This window comes from Phallusia mammillata, chromosome 1 (genome assembly GCF_965637545.1).
Source record: "Phallusia mammillata chromosome 1, kaPhaMamm4.hap1.1, whole genome shotgun sequence".
NCBI lineage: Eukaryota > Metazoa > Chordata > Ascidiacea > Phlebobranchia > Ascidiidae > Phallusia > Phallusia mammillata.
The window spans coordinates 1,646,626-1,666,717 of record NC_137252.1 but is presented as its reverse complement, the minus strand read 5'-3'; the positions used below and the strand labels follow the sequence as shown (position 1 = coordinate 1,666,717).

The 20,092-nt window shown below is 37.3% G+C and overlaps 2 protein-coding genes across 5 annotated transcripts; both read left to right on the top strand.

Moving 5' to 3' along the window:
• Positions 1-2,250: 2,250 nt before the first annotated feature.
• LOC145219590 (receptor-type tyrosine-protein phosphatase epsilon-like) lies at positions 2,251-12,763 on the top strand. Its single transcript, XM_080086938.1, has 16 exons — positions 2,251-2,357; positions 2,459-2,555; positions 2,681-2,883; positions 2,984-3,115; positions 3,385-3,524; positions 3,586-3,721; positions 3,882-3,982; positions 4,084-4,172; positions 4,411-4,484; positions 4,603-4,728; positions 4,798-4,914; positions 5,060-5,205; positions 5,562-5,697; positions 5,768-10,581; positions 10,918-11,793; positions 12,703-12,763. The coding sequence occupies exons 3-14, from the start codon at positions 2,821-2,823 to the stop codon at positions 5,840-5,842; spliced, it is 1,335 nt and encodes a 444-aa protein (XP_079943064.1). The 5' UTR covers positions 2,251-2,357; positions 2,459-2,555; positions 2,681-2,820; the 3' UTR covers positions 5,843-10,581; positions 10,918-11,793; positions 12,703-12,763.
• Positions 12,764-14,746: 1,983 nt separating this feature from the next.
• Positions 14,747-18,160, top strand: LOC145219556 (uncharacterized). Of its 4 annotated transcripts, none has more exons than XM_080086923.1 (10): positions 14,747-14,909; positions 15,443-15,547; positions 15,794-15,890; positions 15,950-16,049; positions 16,105-16,209; positions 16,326-16,422; positions 17,150-17,202; positions 17,338-17,528; positions 17,706-17,773; positions 18,047-18,160. In XM_080086923.1, the coding sequence occupies exons 4-10, from the start codon at positions 15,975-15,977 to the stop codon at positions 18,079-18,081; spliced, it is 624 nt and encodes a 207-aa protein (XP_079943049.1). In that variant the 5' UTR covers positions 14,747-14,909; positions 15,443-15,547; positions 15,794-15,890; positions 15,950-15,974; the 3' UTR covers positions 18,082-18,160. The 4 variants fall into 4 exon arrangements, with proteins under 4 accessions (XP_079943049.1, XP_079943039.1, XP_079943033.1 ...); XM_080086913.1 differs by having other exon boundaries at positions 16,997-17,202; positions 17,706-17,765; XM_080086907.1 differs by having other exon boundaries at positions 16,997-17,202.
• The last annotated feature ends 1,932 nt before the right edge of the window (positions 18,161-20,092 follow it).

Genomic DNA, 20,092 nt, shown 5'->3' with positions numbered 1-20,092 from the left:
TGTATACTATGTCTTTTTGCAAATGTTGTATTTAGGTTGAAATTTATGTTTTGGAAATAAACAAGAGGATCTTAGCATCCTATGCAGATCAAAACACATTCGTTGAAAACGTTGGTTTTGAAACAGAGTATACCATCACTGTAAGTAGTGTAAAAATATTCACTGAACAAGTTTTCATCCAATGAGATAATGGCTCTCAACTTGAATTTAAATTCAATTTATGTTGCTTGATGGCAGAATTAAATTCGAGAGGCAACCAAACACTTTATTACCAAATGGTGTAACCAAAAATAAAACATACAATAACAGTTTACTTCCTCTTAACTTTTTTTGTTCTGGAAGCCTTAAACAAATAACAAATTCAAACAAATTTGAAATTCACAGATCACTGCAATGCTTATGGGATGCATAAATGCCAAGGTCTCAACATCCAAATCAGTAACAACTTATGAAAATCCACCATCGAGTTGCTATCCTCCAGGTAATCTAACGTGTTTATAATTATGGTGCACATGGTGTGTCTTAACTTATCTTTGTCTTTCTTAGTAAACACGACTGCAGAGACATTTCCATGCAACGCTTCAACTGTGCTTGTCAGTTGGACTGGACTTGATGAATTCATCAAATACAACGATCTAATTGCGCAGGTTTGAAAAGTTTGTGTTTTGTTGAATTGTTTTTGAATCCTATACACATGCAGGTTGTGGTTCAAGTCCATGGTTCACACCAAACAATTTCTTTTCCGTATTCTGACAATTCGACCATAATAGAAGATCTCATTCACTCCACTTTGTATGAAATTCAGGTAATGAACCACTTTTATTTTGTTCATTTTCAACATACACTTTATGTATTACCAAAAATCATAACATGACTTCAAAACAACCAAGACATGAACCATAATTTTATGTATCGCAGGTTACAGTGATTGTCACCGGTTCAATCAACACAAACATCACATCCAATCTGACAGTAACAACTCCGGGTAATCCACCTCAAAGCTGCTATCCTGAAGGTAAAAATAAACGTTAGCAGGTTGAAAGTTACACTGAAATTGAGGAAAACAAACTTAATGTAATCATTTTTTAGTGAATATAGTTTCCGAGAAACGAGATAAACTTTTGACAACCCGCCCATATTGTAAACCACAAACAGTAGAGTTTTCTTATTTGCATTGCAGTAAACATGTCTACAGAGACATTTCCATGCAACGCTTCAACTGTGCTTGTCAGTTGGACTGGACTTGATCAATTCATCAACAATAACAAACTTATTGCACAGGTGCAAATAAAATTTGTTTTGCTGCTGTCAAACATAACTTTGTTAAACTTTTCTTGCTAACATCAACATGTAGGTTGACATTCATGTCCAGGGTTTGAATCAAATCATCTTCGTCCCGTATTATGATAATTCTACAATAATAACAGATGTCATTTCCTCTACTTCGTATGACATCCTGGTAAGCACAGTTTTTATAATTTGGTGCGCCCAAACACACTAACAAAAGCAGTTTTTTGCTATCAGATGTGTGTGACAGTTACTGGTTCAATCAACACAAACATCACAACCAATACGACAGTAACAACTCCGGGTAACCCCTCACCACGTTGTTTACGAGATGACACGGTCAATCCTGCAACGAGTGTTGGAATGATTGCTGGTCTGGTGATCGGGCTGTTGCTTCTGTTACTTATCATTGTTGGGCTGGTCGTTATGATTAAACGTCGAAATCACAGGTTTGTGTATAGTTGAGTTTTCGCCGTAGAAATGTACGTTGCAGCTTTTATAGATGCTATGGTTCGTCTCATATTGATATGACTGATCGCGAATTCACTTTGTATCAATGTTATGACAAAGTACCATCGTGATTTTACATTTAACCGAAAGTTTTTCGAAAACCATTTCGAGCGAAAAGTCATTGGACAAACATATAGTTTATTCCTACCTCTCAATCCTCATGATCCGAAAATCTGATACGATGCATTTAAGCAACTGAAATATAAATAAGGAGGCGATGGTTCAGGGGGGAAATGAGAAACAACACGTTACGCTTTTATTGCTTTTATAGAATCAGCAAAGGTCAATCTCCCCAAGTAAACATTTCTACCGAAGCAACCCACACAGGTAAGGTTTACAATCATTAACTGGCTTGTTTATGTAATTGTGTACAATAAATAAGAATATATGCGTTGCAACAAAATATCCTCCTACCATACTTAACTGTTTAAACAGGAAAAATGACATACGAAAACCTATCTCCTTCTGCTGGTGCACCCCGAAACTGTAAAGTCACCAAATTGTTTGATGTGTACAAGAAAAATGTTGAGTCAGAACTTTTCTTTGCAAACGAGTTTAGGGTAAGGGGTAAAACAATTAAAAAATCTATATGCAAAGTCCAGTTAAATAAACTAGAGTTACCTAATACCTTGTCTATCATTTGTTTTTGTTTCTATTCCAGGGGATTAAAGAACAAAGCAAAAATAACCAGCGAACGAATGACGCGTCACAGTTGCCGCAAAATGCTGTGAAAAACCGCTACAAGAATGTTTTCCCTTGTGAGTATTGAAACACGATATGCAAAGTAGTTTTATGAATGAGTTTATGGGATTGGATTTTTTACATTGATCAAAATCTCGGGCAAAAGGGTATTTTGTTGATTTAACTTGTGTTTGTTCAATAGACGATCATGCTCGAGTGGTTTTGCAAGGAAGCGGTGGAAACGATTACATCAACGCCGCTTACATACCGGGTTACGATAACGAGAGGAAGTTCATCGCCACTCAGGGTCCGAAGAAGGAGACAGTCAACGATTTCTGGTTGATGGTTTGGCAGGAAAACTCCAACATCATCGTAATGCTAACTGGCTTGGTGGAAAACGGAAAGGTAATTCTTAGCTTTGAATTCGTCTTAAAAATGTGGGGTTTGAATGTATTCCAAGAAATAAAAAAAACGTTTATCCTTTTTTAACGTGTTTTACATGCAGGCAAAGTGTGAACAGTATTGGCCTGACAATGAATCCGAAATTAAGTTGTTGTCGAATTTGAAAGTTCGAACACAACATGAAGTAACCATCGGTGGCATCGTTCAACGACAGATCGTTTTGTCCTCAACCAAGGTATGTGTCAACATAATAAAAACGTAAATGTCCAACATATATTTGTCCCACACAAACGGTATCGTACAAAGTTTTTCTGCAAAATGAAACCCGCTTGAGATTGAATAACAACAATAGCAGGCAGAAAGTTACACAAGATGTTTTTGAGTTTGTGTAGCATTAACAAAAGCAAACCTACTTTTCTGACTACCTTGACAATAATTAGGGTTTTGTCATGCAAAATTTCAGGAAGAAATTCAAAAACAATATCACGCGTGTTTTATCCTTAGGAGCAACGAACCATAACACAGTTGCAGTTTACAACTTGGCCCGATCATGGGATTCCAGTAACTACATCCAACATGATCCACCTACGTAACATGGTCGATGATATGCAAAACACAAATGCTCCGATCATTGTGCACTGCAGGTAAATAATTGACATACCCTGTGTTAGTTTGATCGACCAATAACCATATGTTTGGATGCAGCGCTGGAGTGGGACGTACAGGTACTTACATAGCGGTGGACACTTTGTTTCATGAACTTGACGACAAAGGAACAGTTGATGTTCCACGAACTGTTCTAAAAATGAGAGAAAATCGAACAGACATGATTCAAAATTCGGTAAACTGTCGTTGCATGTTTTCTATCTCGACTAACAAATAGAAAAATTGGTTTTCAGTTACAATCCACGTTCGCTTCTCTTGTGGAGAGGATATGATGTAAATAAGTCCAGCAACGCATTGTCAATCATGTCTATCTTATTAAATCTGTATTTCTACAGAATCAATACATGTACGTCTACAAGCTACTTGTGGAGCGTGAGAGTTCAATGGAAACAGATAAAGATGTAACAGAACTACAACTGATGACTTCAAGTGAAATGTGAGCAGTTTGTAGTATAGTAACTCGAACCAAATCTGCAAGCTAGTATTTCTGTTGTTGTGATTCACACATTAGCCAATGATTTTTAACTTGTGTTACAGCCAGAAAACGCAAGACAAAGAATTTAAAGCATTGTTATCGTGGAGATTTGGCGAGGAATGGCAGGAAAATCACCCAGATCTGAGAACATGTAAATCAGTGATTCCCAACTTTATAGTGGTCGCTTCAAGGCTACGCGTCGTCAACGCGTACCAACTGGCGAACTAATTTTGCACCAGTATAGCAAGTTATATACGCAACCTGGTGTTTTAAGTAATAAACGTTTAATGTCAGAATAGGCGATTCGAGTGCAAAAACACGAAATAAATAAAATACCTGAAGGTGACTGAAAATACTTCATTTGGTTACAACTTATACCCATTTTACAGACAAGAACACGGTGGTCAAACTTTGGGACAATAAAAGCCAAAGCATTCAACACTTGGATGCTTCCTATATTCAGGTCAGAATTAAATTTGCTTTCAAATTGGTTGAAGCTCATTCTTTTACGCGAAGTGCCTGATTTATATTTAATACCGCCATCTTTTTTAAAATTGTTACTTCAACGTTTCTCCTTACAGGAGCATGGCTCTTCAGACCTTATCATCGCTGCGAGAAATCCTGCACCAGGAGAAGAAGAAAACTTCTGGAAGATGATTGTTGAACGAGGAGCCTCACTTGTCGTTGATTTGGACAACAGCATTCAAGTAATTTTGACATTTTGCATCTTCATGAAATAGCCGTACCCTCTACTTTATACCATACATCGTTTTCAGATTCTAACCAATGCGGCTTTGCAATATGAAGACATTTCGGTGTCTGTATGTGATGTGAATGAAAGCAACGTTCACAATCTCATAACTGTCGACGTCTGGTCAACAACCAACGCTTTTGTAAGTTGAAAACTACACTAACGTCATTTTAAGCAACCTAGTTGTTACGTTAAGTTTAACATTTTTCTATAATAAGGCACTATGGCCCTTTGTAAATACCGTGTTAGGTAGCAATGCTGATGGAAACTCATTATTACGTTTTTAGGCTGCACAGCAAGTGATGCTTCTGCAAGTCAAGGGATGGAGTGACGTGGAACGACCCCCGAAAGAAATGGATTTCATCAAAATTATCGAGGAAATGCAAAGGCAAAAGACCAAACAGAATTGTCAGTGTGTGTTGGTGGGATGCAGGTAAACAAATGAGTTTTCGTCATTAAGAAATTCCTATTGTAATTTAAATTCCGTCTCAAGTAACACTATGTAGCTTCAGCGCGTTTGGTTATGATTCACCATTTGTGCCATTCACTACTTTGCGCTTCATAATGGTTCCACGTTGCGCAGCTATTTTCGGCTTGTTGATTGTTCTGTTCCATTGTGAAGTTGCATGTGTTTTTACCAACCGAAATAAACCCATATCCACTCAAATCAATAGAACTTCCCAAAATGCATCTAAAATTAAGTAAACAACTTTATCATTACCAAACTGCTTTATTCCTAAAGTTACAAAACGCCGCAAACATCATACGTTTACACACTGTTTATCACAGTAACGGATCGACAAGAACTGGAACCTTCATCGCTCTGGTGAACATTCTCGAACGTTTGAAGGCACAAAAGCGGGTGGATGTATTCCGAACTGTGAAAGACCTGAGAGATATGAGACCGAATATGGTCGACAACAAGGTAATGTTTTACTTAAGACAAAGTGTTTATATAAATGGAAATCATTTTAATTTAGTTTATGTGCTTACAGGAACTATACAAATACTGCTACTCGGTCGTCTTCGAATATCTGTCAAATTTTGACACGTATTCAAATTTCAAGTAAACTGTGCAGAACACGAAGTGAAATGCGAAAACACACAAATACAAACGTGACTGTTTTAATATTATAAAACGCCCTCTATGACTTAATCCGTGGTTGGTATACACGTTATGATGATGCTTTAGCCTTGTCGACATTTCTACGTAACACTCACAACGCTTCATGCTGCACTTCACCAAAAGTAATTGTCATATTGTCATGTGTTGTTTTTTATTGTAAGCATCTTTGTGTCCCCTCTAGAACATATCATAGTTTAATGGTTTCCGGTAAACACAGAGAACCGCTTTTGTCCTTGTTATATCTGTATCGGACCTTGGACTTTTCATTCAAAACACATCGGACTTTGGACTTTTAATTTAAAACATATTACTTGCATGCATTTTTCGTGACGTATTGACCCGGTCAAACTCGGTCAAACCTGTTTTCTAATCACCGCACTGGTCATATACTGGCTTAAGGCTATCGTTGTATCGCTTTTAACGTGTTAACGGGAACCACGTCTTAAACGGCTTCGAGCCATGTTACATTTGACGTTTCTGTAAAGCAATTTAACGAATAATTACGTTTCAGAACTCAGTCAAAATTCCCGGCCGTACGTATTTATAACTATACCTGCTTTACAACTCATAACAAAATGTGACCTGAACGCTATATAAATCGACGCATCTTAAACTTAAAATCAGTTGCTACAGAGACATAAGTTACCGAGTGTGCATTCGAGTTGTTATCCCACAGTTGATTCGTGGCGGGTGACAATTGTGTTGCGTGTACAGTCGTAAAGGCACTGTTGTTTCATGCTTCGTCTAAAATAGATATTTGGGATGTTACTTTAGTTTTGCGTCTTTATAGGCTTAGTTAATCAGCGTTAGTTTGTTTATTAGAGTCAGATAAACGGAGTGTTGTTAGTTGTCTACCCAAGGGTCAGTACATATCCAATGTAACTTTTAAAAAGTGTATTTAACAAAATCTCTACGCTAGAAGTGCTTTGTGATGCTCAATCTTTTTATTTTTGTAAAGTATTAAACCGCAAATGCTTATTTTGTTTTATTCTTATTTGATTTCTTGTTTTGTTTTGCTAAGTTGACGAACTAAGTTGAAAACCGCTGTTTAAGAACAATGGATATGAGAGTGTTTATGTCTTTATGACGTCAATTACGCGGTTTCGTTTCAATGACAAGTTCCAAAAAGAAGCTGCAGACAGAGCACGCCGTTTCGACCTACAAGGGCTAATCGGTGCAGCTGGTGACAAGTGATCGGCTGTATTGTGTAGCCGTCCAACGGCACTCCAGTTTGTTTATACGGCCTATCTCTCGTCACCAGCTGCATCGATGAGACCTTATAGGTCGAAAGAGTGTGCACTGTCTGCAGCTTATCATTTATTGGCTCTATGCTTTTACAAGTTCCAATATATTGTGAAGTTATTGTTCGTTTCAAATTGCTTTGCAATCTTAAAGCTGGTTTCCTATCGAGCTTCGTGCAGTCAACCACAGCGCTTGTTACATGCACGACTTTGCACGCTTAAAGCTGGTTTTCTAACGAGCTTCGTGTAGTCAACCATAGCGCTTGTTACATGCACGACTTTGCAAGCTTAAAGCTGGTTTCCTATCGAGCTTCGTGCAATGAACCATAGCGCTTGTTACATGCACTACTTTGCAAGCTTAAAGCTGGTTTCCTATCGAGCTTCGTGCAGTCAAGATCCTAAAAAGTGTATTTTAACTGTTTATGGAGAGCAAAATATGTCTTACTCAGGCAAGTCTTTCCATCTTTTATCAGGAAATATCCTTGAGGACAATAACAGTAAGCTACACCTGTCGTGTCGATACCACACATGTGAGAGCATCCCAATTCCTCCTAAAAAGCAATAAAAGTTAGACTCAACATATTCCTCACACTCTAATGGAGTGGAACCTTTTTATATTTGGGGCCAAAAGGTAGTTTTTCAAGTGTGTACGAAGCAGCAAATAAACGAATGCGAGATTGCAGCAAACAACACGAATCTGAATAGTTGCAGAAAGCTGATTCCGACCTATGAGACACAATGCACTAAACAATTACCTTTATATGTAATTATCCACGGTAATAGATTGATTGGGTTGAATCCAGATAGTGTTTAATATGCTGCTTTGTAAACTTTTATAATTTTTTTTGCTCCGCAAAATAAGTAGTTGGGAGCCGCATGAGGCCCTGGTGGCCGCAGCTGAGAATCAACATATTCCTCACACTCTAATGGAGTGGAACCTTTTTATATTTGGGGCCAAAAGGTAGTTTTTCAAGTGTGTACGAAGCAGCAAACAAACGAATGCGAGATTGCAGCAAACAACAAGAATCTGAATAGTTGCAGAAAGCTTGCTGATTCTGACTTATGAGACACAATGCACTAAACAATTTATATGTAATTATCCACGGTAATAGATTGATTGGGTTGAATCCAGATAGTGTTTAATATGCTGCTTTGTAAACTTTTATAAAAATTTTTTGCTGCGCAAAATAAGTAGTTGGGAGCCGCATGAGGCCCTGAGTGCCGCAGCTGAGAATCAATGCACTAGTGTTAGTCCCTACCACATAACACTTACAGTAACGGTGTAACTGCTGCGCGTCTACCATCTATCCACCAATAGCGCCCTCAACTTTGTCGCGCTTTATAACGTCCTAACGTTGCGCAGCTATTTGCGGCTTGGTGAAATTTTAAGCGAAATTGTGCTGCTACGATTTGTTTCATCGGCGAAATAAACTCAACTCATTTCAATGTGCAGTTCGTCATAAATAATGTTTTCCTAAACTTTAATTCAAAAATTAAATGTAGTGCACATTCTACAAAAAAAGGTGAATGAAACCTTGCAATCACATTATACAACTTGTAAAAACAAACCAATGTAAGTGGGTTATTTTTGTATTAAACAACCACACGAAAGTCAATTGCAATCTGTGTATATGCCCAATATAGTTATCAGTTTATCCTTTCAGTTTTTTATCATCATCTCATTTTCATTCTTCCAAATCCTCATCAGTCTTCTTGTTTCTTCCAAAACCCGACATAGGAGAGTCTTCCATCAGATTCTCAATAAACTGCTGGACCTCTAACAAATAAGTGTAATGCTAAAATTAAAGACCAATTGATGTTGCTTACTGAATTAGATAATAACCACATTTTGACATAGGTAGTTTGGGTTTAACTTGGATTACAGAACGATTGTTAAACTGTCTAGTTATAAGTAAATTCAGAACACAGAATAAGATTTGTAGATTGTGAGAAACATATTTGAGTCTTACCAACACAAGTCTTTCTATCTTTCATCAGGAAATATCCTTCAGGGCAAATACAGCGAGCTTCACCTGTCGTGTCGATACCACACATGTGAGAGCATCCCAATTCCTCCTAGAAACCAATTTAAGGAAGTTTCATCCAAAATATTCACACATCGAATAACAATAGAAGATTTACCTTGTTGCAAACAAGTTGGCCATCACTATCAAGTTCAGGTGCAAGAACAAAAGGTCCTTGAGAGATTTTCTTTGTTGCATCCTCAGTTTCGTTAGTGATTGATCTTTTGACTGGTTGCGCCTGACCTGAAAAGCCCGACATTCACTTAAAAACATAGGATATCTCCAAAATTGTCGCTTAAGTAAAAAACAAAACAAAAACATTGTTTCTAGGTTTATGAAGATCGATATAATTGTTTTATTTATTTGATTTGATTTTCAGGAACACTTAACTAAAGTATTCGTTTTAGATGCGTGAATATTGTTTTGCTTTGTTATGAACACTTGCTTTGTTATGGCCTTAACTGTGAGTATTTTTAGATATATATGTATTTTTAAATGACAAGATGCTCGTTGCGCCACCTATCGAAAATTAGCTACAGGTGGGTTTGCTCTGGGGTATGGTGTCAGTAGAATTCTCCAAACCAAAAATTGTTTTGTTTTTTTGCTACTGACTCGTCAATGAAACTTCCTTACAGAGCAATTAGGAAATCTTTTTTTTAATATGAAAAGTTTGTAAAATTAAACAATGTTGTAGTTTTGTTGTATGAAAATGCCATGGCATAGTAGCCTGTGAATTGAAGTTTTCTCGTAAGAAACATGAACGGTTAATAATATTAATAGCTTTAGTCGTACTAAATATAAGTTTACAGTCATTTTGAAGTTGGAAAGCAGTTAAGTTTCGGAGCATTTAAGAAAGTGCTGCATAAAATAGTCCTGTGCAAGCTAAACTACGTCATTTCCATCTCAAAGGTCGTGGAAGATAACGTTATCACGCTGCGATGCATCTTACGGTTTCAGGTTTAAAAAGGGCTAAACCTACATGGGATTTTTCCAACTACTGACTCGTCTAGAGATTTTCGCATCGGAAACTTAAACCGTCAATCACAGCTTTCCCGAGTATTTTTTTCATACACGGAAGTGTTGAATATTGCTCATTCGTGAGTGATGGTGACTATACGGGCTTCAGTAATATAAGGTGTGCTTTCGGTCGAGTTAAAAACTAATCACTTTTTGTTTATCAAAAGGGCGAATGTGGGAGAGTGAGGAAAGTTTACACGTTTATACATTGGTCGAGTGCTTGAAATGATGAGATGTAGAAGGACTTTAAGATACTGTTTTTAATTCATTCAACAATACAGTGCTTGTCTATTCATGTATTAGGAAGGTCTGGATCTGAAATAAGATGCGACATATCTGGTATTGTGCGGTTGGAGTCGCATTCTTTTTGATCCTCTGTTGCTGTCAGGCGAAACCAAACGGTAAGTTTATTTTACTGTACGCTTTAAATGCGCAAACAAAATATCAGCCAAGGTACCAATAATCTAACTATAAAACTATTAATATAAACTATAAACAGATACTTAGTTTGCTTTTATGTGACCTTTTTGTAACTGTTACGCCACTTAAGCAACTAAGTTTTGTTATTTTTAAAACTTTTGTGTTTGATTTTTAGTAAAAGCCTAAAATTCATCGTTGTGTTTATGTGACATAATTATAAATTAAGTACCGAGTTAACTGATACGTTCTATTGCTACTTTTATACTTAAAAACAAGCTCACTGATATCCAACATTATCTAGTTAGTCTTATTTCCAGGTTGCTACACAGACAATGCAAGCAGTGAAAGACAGTGTGTTGATATTATCTGATGATCTGGTGGATGCAAACACTGCACACGATAATCAGAAAAAAATAATAGAATTCTTATGTGACAGTCAGCCTCACCCACACTGTAGAAGCGAGGCGCATCCGGGAGATTATGATCACTGTAGAAGTTCAGGCCTTATCTTGAACCAACATACCCCGGCATAATGCTTTATAGGATGGTCACGTTTCATCGTTGCAATAACAGCACAATACGCTTTGGGATTCTGATGAGTTTAGCATGGTCGAACTAATGTACTTTGCTACCATCTCTCTCACTGCTACCAATCTTCGGTGGAGTACTTTGCTCGAGTCTGATGGCGCACTACTAAGTGACGCTCTGCATTGAGTGTCTGGATTTCCCATACCAACGATCTGTTTCAGTAGGCATGCTGTGAATCCTGCTTCGCCCAAAAGCTGATCTTTTTCTAAGGTTGCCTACACAAAGGTCCGAATACTTACTTCAATATGGGATTCTGTCTTAGCGCTACGCAGAATAGCGGCAACTCATATTTGAAAACATATTAAAGAATTTAAATAAGTTGAGCAACGTAACTATTTGGGCAGGTCACAATTGAAAGATGGAGTTAAGAGGAAGTGCACTATCCTACTACATTGGTTTATTAGTTGCTTTAAGTCTTCACTAACGGAAATGCACTTTTTCGCACCTGCCCGAGTCAATCTCAATCGCCTTCGAATCGGCGTTTGTATTTTCCGCTCCACAAAGTGCAGATGGATGTGGTGTAGAACAGAGGACCACATGATAACATCCTGCCCCAGTAAACACCAATCAAATGGATCTCGGAATCTGGCAGCAAAACAACGGAGGTTTGCTCACCGTGTTGCCTGACATATGTCCAGCCGGTAACGGGTCAAGCCTATTAGATTTCTTAAGTTTTGTCACGAAACAGAGTCCGTCCAGTTTTAACACAGGCGTTTATTACATACTGATGTTTTAACGAGACAAGTAACACTCGAAAATTGTTAGCTTTTAAGTAATGTTGCCAACCATATTTTAAAAGAAGTAGTTAAACAATTCAGGAAACAGTCAAGGATCGAGTAACATCTGACATGTTCAGACTTGCTTTTGCGATTGTTTATTAAATGCTCATAAACAACGATTGATATACCAAACTTCATTACACCTGAACACACAATTGAGCAGTCAGCACTTTTTTTTATCGGAAACCATGAACGCACAGCACATAAAGGGCTATTAAGTCGTAAAGTAGAAGAAACACTATATTTTTAGCTTCAATAAAGATTTAACACTCACCAACACAATGCTTGCGCTAGATCACACCTAATTAAACGAGTCGGTAAACAGTGAAAGTCAATGTGAAAATCGTTAAAGATCAAACCACTTTCGTTTCTTAAGGTGAAACAGTTCGGTGTTTAAGGTCGCAATAGCTTCGCTTAATCTTTCCTAATTGTATAATTTGCTCTTTTCTGGCAGTATACTAAGTACTGATGTAATGGTAAATTAAAATATGCACTGTTAACTTGGATACAAAGCGTTTTACTGTAAGATAAATGTGACACCAGATGTGTCAAAAAAACATTTTTTCACCCAGAATGTTTAATGCGATTCAGAGGCCTAATTTGAAGTTAATAACAATTTCCAGTTTTGTCATAGAGTTGCCATATGAGAATATTGTTGAGATGTTGAAGCTTTCTTAGCCTCTTCTGTGAAATATCACTTAATTAACCAGCCTTGAAGTAGTTTATCTTCGACAGAAAGTTTGTCACAGCGGTAATCACTTTGTTGAAGTTAGACAACGTAGAAGTTATACGATGATGATGCACGGATTTATGATACTTGTGTTCATGTTGCTTGTTCAATTACCATCAGCTCAACCAAATAGTAAGTTGTACTTTTCCCTAATACAGTGTCATGAATCTTTTTTCCTAGCCGTTCGGATAACTTAAAAAACGTGCGAGGACCCAGAGTTGTAAAGGAGCCTGAAAATCCGGTCCGAAACCGAGTCGTTTCGGAAAAGCACGGCCCGAAAGTTTGATTGACAGGCCTATACAATCAAGCCTCATGAAAGATCAAAACAACATACACAATAAACTATCATAGACAATTGGTCACGACGCAACTAGCTACTTAGCTAGTTAAATTTACACAAAATAATGATGGCACAGAGGGTAAAGTCAGGCCCGTATGTTAGGGAAAGACAAAAAAAAAACAAATTACAACGATCTGCAGGAAAAAAACTCACGTTTATAACATATAGCAATTAACACGTTTATAGCATATAGAAATTAACTTTGCAACCATTGATGTCTAATACACTTTAACAACATTTATCGGAACAATTCAAACACTGTTGGGGCGATTAAAATGACGATGAGTGGGGCTGCAGTTTTTGACCGCGAACCTTTATAAGTCACACAAATACAATGCTATAAACTTGTTTTCAGGCTGCAACAAGACCATGCAAGCAGTAAACAACAATATATTGATATTACCTGACGATCTTTTTGATGCAAACACTGCACAGAAGAAATGTTTTTTGCTTGGTGGAAATCTTGCAATGACTGATGACCCACAGATCAATACAACTCTCACTCAACTCATGACAGACAAATACACAACAGGTGTGAGTTGATGCAAGAGAATAACCTCAGCAACATTTACTATCCACATGTTACAACATCAATTTTGAAATCATGAAATATATTGTAGATCAGTGTTGGAAACGTGATCGTCAGTTTTTGTAGTCAACGTGGACGTTTCTGAAAAAATAATCTCATCTAAATAATGTAATCATGAATTGTTTTAGATTTACAGCGAATCTATATCTTGTACCAAAGGAATAAAATTGATCACTACAAATACTCATATAATACGACTGAAGTGGGTTGGAAAAGCACAAAATCTCTCGGACATCTGTGGTATTTTGACTGATATAAGCGGTAACAGCTTTTAACTGATTCAAATTCGTAACCATGAAACAGTCGTTTTGTCCAACAGCAATCCTGAAAACATGGGTCAACCAATTTACTTCTGCAATTATGTAACAGGCACGAATTCGGAGAGGTGGTTTGTAACCATCGGAAGCTATTGTGGAGGTCCAGGTTTAGGCTCTACGTTTCTTAGTAACATTTTTAAGTTTAAACAAGCACACAAATTACAGAAACATTCAGGTCTATAAAAGCACCGAAACAACATAATAAACCATAAATTTCCACACGACAGATATCATCTGTTTAATTAAATCATGTATATTTTAATTTTTTTCGTTGTTCATCATTCAGTTTTTACTTATACGTGTTATAATTTTCCTTAATTATAATTTTTATTAGCTAAGTTAAAAACAAATATTTTTACAAAGGATCAGGATGGAAATTTCGGTATTCCTTGTTTTCGGAAAACAACACAAGCAAACGTCAGAAACAAATGTTTAACTATAGAAGCGGAGGAATGATAGACATTACAAGCAAGTTGCGAGGTGTCAATGAATCGTTTGATAGATTCGATGTATATGAAGGATCGTTCCTGGCACCAGGTGAGTGTTTGGTCTTACAAACAACAAACGACAAGGTTGCATCAATAGTGTTTGCAGCTGTGTTTTAGATAATAACGTTTTCATTGGAGCTCGTTACAACACTTCGTTGCATGGTTGGTATTGGAGCGACGGATCTCAAGCAAACTTTCCCGTTTCCAACGTTACAACTTGCCAACAGGGAGCGTTGCATTATGGGATCGAATGGGAGCAGTCAAGCATGAACTGCAGTGGTGAAGTGGCTTACTACGCTTGCCAAGTACGATGTGAGTAATTAAATTTACAATACTTTTTTCCCTATTGGACTCTTACCCATATAATTTATTTTTTGTCAATGCTACTGTGGAGAAAATCATATGCAATGCTTCAACTGTGGTGGTCAGTTGGACTGGACTAGATCAGATCATCGAAGTCAATAATCTATTAGCAGAGGTAACACATAATTATACCACCAAGCCGAGCGTTTGGTGTTCTGCGGCGAAGTTTCCAACATTAAGATGCTTCGGCAATTGCGGTTGCTAAAAATCTTTCCTAGAAAGTTAGGTGCATGACCCTGCAATAAACACATAGTTAGCGCTGTGAGCACTGGAGGGTGTTTCGCCTGTCTCGGTATTGGCTTTATTGATAGCAAAGCAGCATGGTGGCAGGAACTTGGCCGAATGGCCTGGCGCGCCTGACCCATATACAGATATATAAAAAAATCCTGACCTGAATTCGTCCCCGGGAGTGTCCTGAGTTCGAACCCCGTGAAGTTGAAAAAAAAATGCAAAGCAGCATGGTGGTTTAATTTCATATTTGTCGCTTCAGTACCGAGTAAATCTATTAAATTGAGACTAAAGTCCAGCATGCAAGTTCTGCGGAAAAGGTTTGGCACAAGATGCTTCGACAATATGTGACATGTGAAGTGGCTACACCAATAGTTTTAATACCTTTTTAGGGTAGTTTTTGACAAATGTCGTTTTTAGGTTGAAATTTATGTTTCGAAACTGAACGAAAGAATCTTGGCACCATATTTAGATCTGTCGACAACGATTGGAAACTTAAATTTCGCAACAGAATATAGTTTTGAGGTAACGTGTGTTTTATTGACAATAACGTTTTTTTATTTGCAATTGGTCAAGTTTGATTTAGTTGTCACATCGATGGCTGATTAAGTGTTGTTTTTGAGCTGCAACGTACTATTGTAATTTACTAAAAGATGGGAATATAACTGATACGAAAATAGTTTTAAAATGATTTGATCAAATTAGGTTTGGAAAACATAAAACACTTGCATGGGAAGTCGATTAATTTTATCACACAAAATTCACCAACAGATCACTACAATGCTTACCGGATGCCTAAACGCTAACGTCTCAACATCCAAATCAGTGACAACTTTTGGAAATCCCCCATCGAGTTGCTATCCTCCACGTAAGCGAACAAGCTAGAAGTGGAATTTGAATTTAAATTCTTAACAACTATTATTGCAGTAAATGCGACTGCAGAGACATTTCCATGCACGCTTCATCGGTGCTTGTCAGTTGGACTGGACTTGATCAATTCATCTACGAAAATGATCCAATTGCACAGGTTTAAATCAAGTTTGCGTTAGTTAAACGACCATTCATAACGAAACTTCATGCAGGTCGAGATGAAAATTGAAGGTTTAAACGAAACAATCTCTGTTCTGTATTTTGACGATTCCATTATATTAGAAGATCTTATTCACTCGACGTTCTATGAAATTCGGGTAAACAAATATTTTTTCGTGAGGTAATTGTTCAAGAATAACATGCGGGGCACTGTGTGAATAAAAATCTACACTTTTTAAACATGACATTTTTTTACTTAAATTCTGTTTTTTAGGTCACAGCAATTGTCACTGGTTCAATCAACACAAACATCACATCCAATTTGACAGTAACAACTCCGGGTAACCCCCCTCAAAGCTGCTATCCAAAAGGTAAAAAGATATATTTTTGTTTTTCAGAACAGGCATTGTGGAAAACGATAGCAATAATAATTGTGAGAACTAGACTAAAATGTTTTATCAACCATGCACTAACATTAGACTTTCATATTTTTGTAACGGCCTGTGAGCGCCCCTCGGTACTAAGCGCAGAACGTCACAAGAGGGGGCATTAAAACGTTTCTCCTAAAGGCTTTAAACAAACTCTACTGTTGCAAATCTTGTTTGAGCGAGCAGGTTAAAATGTCCAAAAGGAGACGGTTTCGACATAAAAGCGCAAGAACACTGCATGAACGAATGCAACTCAGTCACCCTGACTAACTTAACTTCACGTGCATGGCAAATATTGCATAAGCGAACTTAGCGGCATGGCATATAGGGTCAACTTAGGAGACACGACCGATACAACCGACGTAGCACCTCGCTACACGGAAGTCAGGAACAAAAAGAACTTAACCAAGATGCGTTGTTATTGTTACGTCAACGCAAAAGACATGTAATCAGAAAAAACGGGAATTAATTAAAATCACTAATTACTGGCAAATAAGATGTAACATTTTTATGCTAGTAAACACTACTACAGAGACATTTCCATGCAACGTTTCACTGGTGCTTGTCAGTTGGACTGGACTTATTCAATTCATTAACGACAACAATCTGAGGGCGCAGGTTGAGATTCAAGTTAATGGTTTGAGTCAAACAATCTCTGTTCCTTATTTAGAAAATTCTGCGATAATAGAAGATCTTATTCACTCAACATTCTATAAAATTCAGGTGAAAAGTGTTTTGTTTTTCGTCGCAGTTAAAATCTGTTGCACGACATGCTCTGTTTTGCGCCGTGATTTCCATCAGCAAACAACGTCACAAATTGATGTATTTTAGGTCACAGTCATATTTTGTATATTCCAGGTCACAGTGATAGTCACTGGTTCAATCAACACAAACATCACATCCAATCTCACAGTAACAACTCCGGGTAATCCCCCTACAAGATGTTTTCGTACAATTAATGTTGGAATGATTGCAGGTCTGGTGATCGGGCTGTTGCTTCTGGTGCTTGTCATTGGTTGGCTGGTGGATATGTTTACACGAAGACAGAGGTACAAAGTTTACAAATACAAAGTTTTACTGTTGTAATAAAATTATATTTTGGAAGTCTGGTTTTTAGTTGATAAGGCTTAATTGTAAACAGACCTGAAAAGTAATGCAGTGTATTAATACGTTACATGCAGCAATGCAGAAAACACATTTTGAGCAGCATTTGTGATATTTTTCAGGAAAAATCTGAATAAGCGAACTCAAAAGCAAACAACACAAGCCCAGCTTCCACATAAAGGGTCTGAATGTAGGGAAATTTTCTCCGAGTAAAAATGTAGTGTATAAATCGAAGACGAATACGAAACAGTTATAAAGTTAGAACAGACGGATCCAAACCCCACATATGAAATAATTATGTAATTTTGTTACTTCAAACTCGGTTTGACACCATTGTCATTTGACTTTTTATGCTGTCTGTCTTGTTTAGTTCACATCCTTCGTTTGTTTCCTTTCAACTGAATTTTTGGAAACGTTCGAACCGCAAACATTATTCGTATCTTTTGCATGAAAACACTTTCAGATATTGACCCTGCTACGTCGTCTTTCATGTTGTGAAGCTGATAATGCGTGCCTTGGAGATCGTGAAGATGCTCGCTGATTGTTTGCAAAAAAAATCAATAAACAACACAAAAGAGCGAGACCACTTTAAAGACAAGATTTATTGCAACCGAACAGCAACAAAACAATGTTTCTAGAGTGAAACATCTTTAAACAAAACTAAGATCTTGTAAAAAAAACATACGATTCACCAACTGCTATTGTCTACATGATTTTGCGTTTGGATTCAGATTAAGCTAGTTGCTGAGTACCCGGACTTTATATCATCAGACTGTTTTGGGAAACAAGTTTTAAAAGTTAGACTAGACCAGGGGCGTCCAACCCGTGGCCCGCGGGCAACATGTGGCCCGCAGGAAGGTTCTGAGTGGCCCGCGTGGTATTTTTTGAAATGACAACTTAATCGCCTACGTAATTTATTGCAAACTTTCATTCCGAAAAATTGACATTTTAATTGTTGTTTGCCTTATTTCTTTGTTAATAGAGTAGTATTAAACAACTGTTCAAGTTACTTTTGTTGCGTCACAATGCACATTGTTACGCATCACAATTTGTACATTGTTCCGTCACAATCCGACTTGTGCTTAAAGAGTCAGTCAGTAGCCTAATGTTTCTTGGTTCATTGAAATAGCCTACATCTGGTATCAGAGACTCGCGCAAAACGCATTTAGCAGTAAAACATCTTCCGCTCTCTGCAGTGATATAAATTATGCCAAACAGGAAATAAAAAGCAAGTAACGCCAACAGAACTTTCCAAGAAAGGTTGACAAGTGATCCCCTGTAAGATCAGTAATTTCAGTCATATGGAAAAATCGCTCTGCATTTCTCCATCGTCCATCTCACCGAGTATTGCCAAATTTGTCAGAGAAAAACAGTGCCAAACTTCACACTGAAATGTCGACGTGTGGGAAAAACTTTGTTGACTTTACTATATCTTGGTGTTTTTATTGTTCTTATAACTGTAAACGAGGATAATTCACATTTCTAAGGTTAGAATTTCCGTGGAGGATTTTAATAAGAAATTATAAGACAGCTATTTCTAAGATTCCAAATTGGCAGTAACACTCAAGTGGCCCGCGCAATCATTCGTAAACAGCGTGTGGCCCTTTGACCAAAAAGGTTGGACACCCCTGGACTAGACAAAACGTAAGAGCTACTGAAACAACTGAAGCAAGCGAGATATTGTAACAAGTTTGTTCGTGTAACCTAGATCAGATAAAACAACAATCTTTTAACCATAAATTTGAGTTTACAAATTGCGAATTTAAACGCTTACTTAGTTTGTTGCTTCACACATTGCACTAAATGTTTAAATGAATACCCTACATACGTTGCTTGATTGAAATTCTAATATCCGTTATAAATTAAGAATTCGGTTGTAACAATTGTTTGTCCGTCGATGCCAAGTGCTAGTTTGTTTTCGTTGCTGCTTGTTTTGTTTTGGTATTTCCATAATGCAAGATTTAGTTTTTTTTTTTCACAAGATTCGAACCCAGGACACTCCCGAATCCCGATGTGTTTTTTATCACTGTACATGGGCCAGGCGCGCCCGGCCATTCGGCCAAGTTTGTTTACAATAAAATACAGACAGATTTAAAATGCGCAGATTGAGGATGGTAAAAAACTGAAGGTGTAGGGCCTGTTGCAACGAAAGCGGAACTGTGTTGAACATTGCGTTTAAATTTGTAGTTTTATGAATTTTTCATCACAGTAAAAAATCCTGCTCCAGGCGAAGTAGAATTTTCATGCTGTGATGCGTTACAAATTTTAAGCTGCCAAAAATGTAAAACATACCAATGCATTATTTTACGTCGTAGTAAAACAAATCGGTAAACAGTTAAGGATAAAGTAACATCTGAAGTGTTTCGAATTTTCGATTGCTCATTGAATGCTCATGAATAACGGTTAAAATCCAAACATCATTACACCTGAAGGTAACTTACATTTGAGCATTCAGCACTCTTTCAGACGAAAACATAAACGCACAGCACATAATGAACTATTAACTCGT